The following is a 9,295-nucleotide window of genomic DNA, read 5'->3' as shown; positions in this document are numbered from 1 at the left end:
AATGGTCTGTGTCCACCATGTGCAGGGACTAGCATCTCTTGGAGATCTCAACATGTCTTGGCAAAACTAGTTAAAATCCAAGGTCAAGAATACTCAAGGTAGTGTTACAACGCACTCCTCCTGGGTCTAGGAGGTTCTCAGCTCGGTTACCCTGAGTCCAATGCTCGGGCTCCACTCGGGCTCTTCTTTCTTTGCAGGGATGAGGTTCCCATCTCTGCCTGCTTCTCTCTCCTAATAATTCTTGTAAGATAAAGGGTGACTCAGGCAAGGGCATGATTTGAGTCATACCCCTAGGAAAGCGGGGAGACAATATATAACACACCTTAATCCTCCGTAATTAGCAAAACGAACAACTCACTACTATTAAGACAGGTATACTCTAAGATTTACAATACATCACTAAATGGAGGATAATTACATCAGATTTACAAAACAGAGAACCACCACATCACACGATGTATCGCATCACAGCCAAGTCGACACAAAGTTTTGTGGGGCACAATTCAACCCACAACAATGACGTACAGACACGTTAGACTTAATAGAAAAACTTAGGAACAGAACTTGTTCTTATTCTGGGGACTGTCTGTAGTGGTATAAACATTTAATAAATAAAGGGTAAAGAAAGGAAAGTTACTTCTAGCATCAACACAACTAATACACAAAGAAGAAATGACAGGTACAGGAACTATCACTTGGTACGTAGCACAGTATTGTCATCAGAGCTAACACTTATCAATAGATACTAAAGCTACTAGGTCAGAGTACAACGGAAAGCAAAATATTTACAGGCTCATGTACTGCTCTTCGAGCAACTTACTAATTACAAAAAAATACGTTTACAATAAGAAGGAAGTGTGTTAAATACAAAACCAACAAAACACTATTTCACCAAATACTGGGGGTGTACTTAATTATAGGCACACAGCATTAACGCAAACATTTAAACACACGTGCGCGCACACACCCACACACAAATATTTTTAAGTGTATTCCTTGGCAGCTGTATTTCAGTAGCCAAAGCCTTTAAGAAAGCTACAATGTTTCTTGCACTTGTAACTCACACTTCGGAAGGCAGTCTCAGAGTTATAATGAAACTGCCTTCCCCCAAAGGTCACAGAGCACCTCTATGACCCCTTCTCTTAGTGAATGATGTTTTCTTACTGTGTTTTGTTTGCTTGTTTCTCTCCCGTACAGAAGGCCTTTGAAAATGTGCTGTTTGAAACTCTAGCCGCAAGGATGACATATCCCACTTTTGACCTGGTGCGTCTCAACCACATGTTCTTACAGGTGAAATGAGATGTGCAGCCTCAGCCTTGCTACATGCCTTGCATCCACAAGGCCTCTCCACTGTGAGTCTGCATATGCAGTGAGGGAGTGCACCCGACAAAACCCTTTCCTACATTTCTAAGGCCTCCTAACACTGTTTAAGTCCTTTGTGCAGTAAGGATTGAAGGATGACTAGAGCCTTTCCCACAACCCTTACAAGTAGAAGGCCTCTTAGTTCTTATGCCCAGTGAGGCCTGAGAAACAACAGAAGGCTCTTCCAGGTTCCTTACTGACATGGTTTATCTGCACTTGAGCTGTGTGCACAGTCAGGGGTGAGGATTAACCAAAGGGTGTCCCACGCTGCTTACATTGACAAGGGCGTACTCAGCTGTGAATTCTTTGGGGCTAAATTAGAGATGAGGCACGACTGAAGGCTCACCCACATTCTGTACAATCACCAGGCCTTTCTCCACTGTGGGACTCTGTGTGTCTGGGAAGGTTGAAGGAACATGGCATAAAGGTTTTCATAAGGCCTCTGCCCGGTGAGTTACTATATGTTTAGTGAGGGCTGAGGCATGACTAAAGATTTTCCTGCATTCGTTAGATTCATAAGGTTTGTGTCTGTTTTGAGTTATTTCATGTGTGATGAGGGCTGGTGAATAACTGAACAATTTCCCACATTGTTGACACCCCGGAGGCCTTTTGAGTATTGTGTGTGGTAAGCCCGGAGTAAGGGACCCGTCAAGGGCGTCCTCAGTCTTTACGCTCGGAGAGCGTCTCTTCCTGATGGGACTGTATATGGGAGGTGAGGTGGGCAAGCTGAGCAAAGGCTTTCCCACACTGCTTACACACGTACGGCCTCCCTCTTCTGTGGGTCCGCTTATGTCTCGTGAGGGACGAGGAGCAGCTGAACACTTTCCCGCAGTCCTGACACTCGTACGGCCTCTCTCCGCTGTGTGTCCGCCGGTGGGTGTTGAGGTTTGAGGGCTGTCTGAAGGCCTTTCCACAGTCCTCACACCCATACGGCCTCTCCCCGCTGTGGGTGCGCTTGTGTGTCGTGAGGTGCGCTGCCTGGATGAAGGTTTTCCCGCATTCCTGACACTCGTACGGCCTCTCTCCGCTGTGGGTGCGTATGTGTGTGGTGAAAGAGGAGGAGAAGCTGAAGGCTTTCCCGCAGACTTTACATTCGTAAGGTTTCTCTAACGTGTGGATCCTGTGATGCGAACTGAGGGCTGAGAAATAATTAAAGGTTTTTCCACACTCTCTACACTCATAAGGCTCATTTCTCTTATGCACCTTTTTACGCAAAATGGACAAAGGGCTACGGGCTTTAGAGCATTTTTTACAATCACACTGATGGTCACTTAAGTGGGTCCAGAAGGAGGAGAAAGTACAGAAATCCTGTCCGCACTTGTTACAGATGAAGCACTTCTCCTCAGTGAGTGCCGTCACAGGGTTCCTAAGGGCCGAGATGCAAAGGAAATCCTCCCCCCATACCTTACACTTATGCGACTTCTTCCTTTTAACAGTTCTCCCAGGAGTGGCTGGGTGAGGCTGACAACGGCCTCCTTCTCCACCTTCCTGGTCTGGGCAGGTGTGCCGTCCACTGTGGGGTCTCATGAGACGACTGCGGGACGAGGGGTCCCTGAAGTCTTTCCCAGACTCACGGCCGTCAAGATCTGCAGGATCTCGTGTTTCACTGAGATGTGGAATCCAGCTCGGGGTTTTCCAATACTGATTGCCATCACGATGCTCCAGGAGGTTCTCTACTGTGTGATTTCTGTTAAAAATAAGCGGCAGGCGGTTGGAAATCCATTCGTTCCCAGTTCACCAGCACCAAACACAGTGACTGTGCATGGTGGTTTGCCTCTTTTTCATCCTGTTCACAGCGACAGCAAATCACAATATACCACCACTGCCCTGTCCCTGGTTTGCATCCTGTTCACAGGGGACAGCGTCTCACAATATACCACCACTGCACTAGCACCGGTTTCCTAAAACACAAGGTTTTGGGGTAACTGTGTACAACTAAACTATGCATCAAATACTATTTATCTGGCTTACAATTCTTACAGTGTTATATCATAAATATATAAAGTATCATTAAGAATGGACTTAAAACCATTCACGGGAAACTCTACCATCTTACAATCCATTGTTCCTTTGAACTTTCTGCAGCTCCTTTGTATTGGGACAATTTGCCGAACACCTAATCTTACAACTGTGGTTATAATAATACAAATGTACAAGTAAACCTGTATGTGTGCACACACACAGCAGCATCTATCAGGGCTTTGAACACGTGGTTCATGGTCTGGCAGTTGACAACTTAACTTATAGTTTGAAACATACAGTTTGAATCAGATCCCAATCTGCTGCTGGATTTTGACCTGATTGGGGAACAAACAGCTGTGCCCCATAGTTTCCCAGGTGTCCATCATCACAGTCTTGCCAGTAAGCCCGTCCCCTGCCGAGGTCTTTGAAGTTTCAGGAACTGAACATGGAGGATTAGATTACCGGGAGGACTGTGAAGCGCGACACACATTCCAAGGGGCCCAGTCTGGATCCATTGCTGAGCGGGACATCGCTGGGTGTGTTTGTTCGTCTGAGCAACATGCGACAGGTCACAAGACCCGGCTCCACCTCACTGACTGGGCTACACTCATCTGAACCGTCACTGACCCGCGCTGAACCTGCTCAAAGTCCCAGTAACTATGACTGTGGGGTCCAAAAGTTCATGGAAAAATTGAATGAAGAGATGATGTAAGAACTTCCCCACAAGCTTCCTCAAGCTCCCTCCTAAGTGTGCATCATGACAGCCCAGGCCTTTCTCTGGAATCTTTTTTTTTAATTATTTCACCTTTTCATTCATTCATTCACTCAATCTTGGGTCCTCCTTTGACGGTCACTCACCCGAAATATCGTCCTTGGTTTGGGCTGTCATCTGGGCTGTCGTTTGAGTCCGAGCTTCCCACCAACATGGAGAACCAGGTGTTGTTCCGGGTGAGCTGCCCCGTCCTCTCGTCACTGACGTTCTGAGAGACTGCCCAGGCGTTCAGGGTGAGGTTCGCGACATGAAACAGAAAGGAAAGGGGCTGTGAAGGACGAGGGCTGTGGCGGACACTAAACCCTTCGCCACGGCACACAGTATTCGCCACGGCACACAGTACTCGCCACGGCGGCACACTGTACCAGCACTTGGCTAATGGAGAAAAAGAAAAGTCCCAGGAAAATCCTTCCATGACAAATGAATGAAAGGGCCGGTTCCATCGACAGGGGCCATCCCCACTGCCATCGAGTCTAAACCAGCTCACAGTGACCTGAGAGGACAGAGGACAACTCCCCCTTCGGAGTTTCAAGGTTATAAATCATAGGATCCCAAACTACCTGGCCTCCTGCCCTCCTTCCAGAAGAAACAAAAGGCATTACTCAATGCCACTGTGGCAATAGAAAACGTTGTACCGCAGCCCGTAATGCAGGGATAAATGGAGGTATCTGCCTCTGCAGCACCCTGGATTGTTCCAGTTTCCCCCAGGGGCAGCGCAGGCCACTCTGGTGAGCACTAAGTATGGGCAGATGGAGACTGCCTCACCTCTGTTCTGCCGAGCAGCTGGTGGGTTTGAACTGCTGACCTTACATTCAGCAGTCCCAGGCTTACCCAACAGAGCCTCCGGGGCTTCTTAAAGGGACAGGGAGGAGAGCTAAGCGGAAAGGTACTGTACACAATACATGCGCAACCCAACTTCCTAGTGAGTGCTATCCCCGGATCCTTAAGGCTGGAGATAAAAACAGAAAGAGGAAGAGGGTCTCCCTGCAACCAGCTGCAAGAGGATTCTTAAAATCCTCTTGACAAAAGCACGACCAGGTTTATCTGTGAGGTGGCACCTTCCACACCAAATAGATCTTCTGGACACGGCTAAAGCAAACCACTGCAAGTCTCCCCCTTCAAGAACGTCCTGAAAGACAGACTGCGTCCTGGTGCTTCCTGACGCAAAGCTCACCAGGGTCTTTCTCCAAGACCCAAAGATCTCCCTCGCGCTTCTCTGAGAAAACAAACGGGGACGACTGGGCCGGCGCTCGTGGAGAAACGTGCATCAGGCGGGGAAATCAGTAAAGAACAGGGAACTAGTTGACATTGAACCTACACTTGGCTCTCTGGGTCCTGAGGATGAGCAAACGGGAGTTTATCTGCAACAAAATAACATGTCAAACTCACCACAGGGAAACTTTCTCCCAGGTGCCCAAACACCTATTTCTGACTGTCTCACTGACCCGGAAGCCAATGCTTACACTTACAACGTGTTAAAAGCCTCAGAGTGTTTTATCAAAACAGGTAGAAAAACTCCCTTGAACACAGAGCTGCATTTTCAAGGAAAAACCTGGGAATTTGAGCTCCACGTCTTTCTTATTAAAAATGTGTTCTCCTAATAAAACGATTGAAAAAAATGAAAATGTGTTCTCATTCCACCAGCCACACACTTTTTGGGGGGACGGGGAATGTTGATGAGGAAAATGCTCTCCTTCCCTCTAGAGTGATGCTTTTTAAGACATGCGCCTTCTTACCCACGGAGGCCAGGTTCCTCAAAGTCTCCATCATCACTTCCCTGTAGAGCTTCTTCTGGGCAAGGTCCAGCAGAGCCCACTCCTCCTGGCTGAAGACCACGGCCACATCCTCGGCAAACAGTGAGTCCTAAGGCATCACACACATTCCAGATCAGCAAGGTCCCTTATCGTCCTCGTCGACAAGCAGGAGGGTCACAGGCAAAGAATCGGAGGGAGCGGAGAGTCAGCAGGGACCGCGCACAAGGGTCTGCCTTCTGCCCGGGTCTACTGCAGGGGACACCACCTGCATCATCCTAGCACCAACCACGTCCACTTCCCCACTGATGGAAGCCTGTCCCAGAGCCCCAACCCCCTGAAATCACCAGTCCTGAGAACCACAACCAAAGAGGGCTGTGAGGTTTACGAGCAGGAAGACTCAGAGTAAGCATTTGGGAACCATCTCCTTGCGCTTCTCTCCCACTGGGAAGGGAGAAGTGGCCGTTCTGGAAACTCCCAAGAAAGTTCTGCTCTCTCAAAAGACCTGCCCTCGAGGGACCCTATTTCACCAGAGTCGAACTGACCAGCGAGGCGCTCCGGTGGCACAGTGGGTGTGGTAGTTACATCCTCTGGTGTCCATTTGAGGATTAAGAGTGTAGGGGTGGAGTCTAGCCAGGATATAGCCAATGAGGCTTCTGTGTGGGCACGGCCTTCTCCTGAGGATTCTGGGAAATCCTGTTCTCCCTCCTGCTCACTCCCTGCAAGATGCTCTACTGGAAGACACATGGCGCTATGGTGACAGAGCCCCTGCCCTGGGAGCTGAAGGAACCACGTGGAGACCCCTGCCAGCACTGAGATGCTTCCACCACCACTGGATCCGCCAGACTTCCCACCCACTGGCCTGAGATCTTCCTGCATTCAGCGTCATTGCCTGTGTTGTGTGAGTCTGGATAGGACTTTATAAACTGGTATTGGACATATGGGCTAATACTGGACTTAAGGACTTGATCTGGACTGGGCTGGGATGTTTCTTCAATATTCAATCGCTCTTGTACATAAAGTTCTTTCTTATAAACAGATAAGTGTCTCCCTGGATTTGTTTCTCTCGTCCACCCGGACTAACACAGAGGGTAAAGCAAAGGGCTGCTAACCGCAAGGTCAGCTGTTCAAACCCACCAGCTGCTCTGCAGACAAAAGAAGCTGCCTGCTCCCATAAAGGTGTACACTGTTAGACACCTTGGGGAGTTCTCTGCTTTACAAGGTCACCAAGCATCCCTCTCCACTCGACTGCCATGGCTTTACTGTGATGCGAGCCGGCCTGGAGTGGTGGGACACCCACCCACTTTCAGCCCGATCTAGGGTTCAGCTCTCACCAGTGAGTGAGGGGTGAGCTGGAGAAACCCACAGACACAGGCCCCCCAGATGACCGGGGCATCATCACTGTCCTCTTCCCGGCTGCCCTCTGGTCCACACTGGACACCACATCCATGGGGCTCGCACACGGGCACAGGGTGCCACAGAACACTGGCCCGTCTCAGACCTGATTTAACCCGTCCCTGGGAAGTAGACAAGGCTAATGAGAAAGGCACCTGACAAATGTTACAGCGACGACTAACGGGGAAAGGAGGTGTGATGCTGCTCCAAGGGGGGCACACGGAATCCGACATGAGGCCTGTTGAAGCCAGAACCGGGAGGAAAAGACAACGATGGAAAGGAAAACAAATGAACCCCGTGAGCCCCTCCCTCAGGAGAAAGCCAGAGCGGTCGGTGTCCACACACAGCAGCCCTGGGAGCCGGGCGGGCAGCTCCGTCCTGTGCCGTCAGGGCACTGCGAAGCAGAGCTGATCCAACAGCTCACAGAAACGACTGGAGTGAGCACATCCATCCCACCCTATGACCAGCCCCTGTGGACGCTGACGGGCTGTGACCCCAGCAGAGAGACAGCCCCTCAGGAGGGTAAACACAAGATGCAGACTGAGAGTACCAGAGACTCCACGATCCCCACGCTCACGCCCCTGTGGAGGCTGAGACAGCAGCTGTGAGCTGTGAGCTGGGCTAAAGGCCTGATGGACCTGCGTCACCCGGGACACCCAGAAAAGTCACTTTCTCTCGGCAGCTCCTAGGAGCCAGAGGCCCGAGTGTGTCCTGAGGGCCGAGTCCTATGGGAGAAGCCTCACAAAATGCAAATGACTATGCGTGGAAGAAGCCCTGGGTGGGGGGAAGAAATTCAAGGATGAGTGCATATAAAACGGTATTTTCAGACAATGCAAGTTCCAGAACCAGTGATCTTATCACAGAACAGAGAGAAATATCACAAGATAAAAGCATCATGTTGCTTCGACATATAACCCCCTCCTAGGGGGGCAGACAGCAGCAAACTGGGTGAAGGGAGACAGCAGTCTGTTTACGACATGAGAAAACAGCAATGTATACATTATCAAGGGATCATGAGGGAGGGAGTGGGAGGGGGAACCGAGTGGATACAAAAGGCTCAAGTAGAAAGAAAATGTTTTGAAAAAGGATGATGTCAACACATGTACAAGCGTGCTTGACACAACAGATGTATGTATACATTCTGGTAAGAGCTGTAAGAGCCTCCAGTAAAATGACTTAAAAAGGATCATGTTGCTAAGATGATACATTGATCGCCACATGTGTGTGCCTAACTACAGACGCCAAACACGTGAGTCAAACACCTGTGGAAACACAAAGAGTAACATCAGGAAATCGACCGTGGTTGGGGACGAACGTCGACATTTCTCAGTTAGGAACAGGCGGGAGAGACAAATGAACCCAAATGACAGCAGGGACTCAGCAGAGCCAAGGGTCAGACGAGCCACCATGCTGAGGGACAGTCATCTTATTCGACTGACCGTCTGGGGACGTTAAGGCTCCTTCTGAAGATACCGGAACCAAGACAGTGAGGCACCGGCCAAAATCAGACATTCAAGCAAACAGAAGGAAAGCCTACCTGTCAGACAGACAGAATCGGTGACTAAGGACCAAAGGCAAGTCAATGTCCACAGGGCAGCTGACTCACAACGCTATTCTGAAAATCTGACACCTCCAAGGGAGATAGACAGAGGTCTCTTATCACTGATAGGAACTCAAAATGAATCAAAAACCGTCCATGCCCATGCAAAACTATAAAGCTCTAAGACAACAGCATAAATGCAAATGCAGGGGATCGTAGGTTGTGCAGGGGCTGTGAATCATTTACTGTGTCTCCTCTAGCCGAAGTCTCTATCTCCCACGAAAGGACCTTTCCCTGCATGAGTCTGTTGTGAAGGTGGGAGAAGATACTGGCAGGATTCACCTGTGAGTAACTGCCAACAAGACTCCCTGGACTGGCATCCAGCCATGTATAAAATGAAGGGGGGGGGAGAGAAGAGGAGACAGAGGGAGGAGAGGAGAAAGGGAGGAGAAAGAGAGAGGAGACAGGGAGGAGGAGAGAGGGAGGAGGAGGAGGAGAGAGGGAGGAGGAGGA

At 49.6% G+C, this 9,295-nt stretch overlaps 1 protein-coding gene across 1 annotated transcript in view; it reads right to left on the bottom strand.

Moving 5' to 3' along the window:
- Positions 1 to 6: 6 nt before the first annotated feature.
- The window catches only part of LOC101661912 (zinc finger protein 699-like), a 15,646-nt gene continuing 6,357 nt past the window's right edge, over positions 7 to 9,295 (bottom strand). Inside the window, exons 2-4 of the mRNA XM_045285430.1 lie at positions 5,833 to 5,959; positions 4,183 to 4,312; positions 7 to 3,049 (exon numbers count right to left, since the gene is read on the bottom strand). Coding sequence (XP_045141365.1) covers positions 2,023 to 3,049; positions 4,183 to 4,312; positions 5,833 to 5,959 — 1,284 coding nt within the window. The 3' untranslated portion in view covers positions 7 to 2,022. The remainder of the gene's footprint in view (positions 3,050 to 4,182; positions 4,313 to 5,832; positions 5,960 to 9,295) is intronic.

Source organism: Echinops telfairi, unplaced genomic scaffold, assembly GCF_000313985.2.
Source record: "Echinops telfairi isolate 266 unplaced genomic scaffold, ASM31398v2 ScPeMD7_7470;HRSCAF=8508, whole genome shotgun sequence".
Taxonomy (NCBI): Eukaryota; Metazoa; Chordata; class Mammalia; order Afrosoricida; family Tenrecidae; genus Echinops; species Echinops telfairi.
The sequence above is the reverse complement of the archived record's forward strand: the minus strand, read 5'-3'. Positions and strand labels throughout refer to the sequence as shown.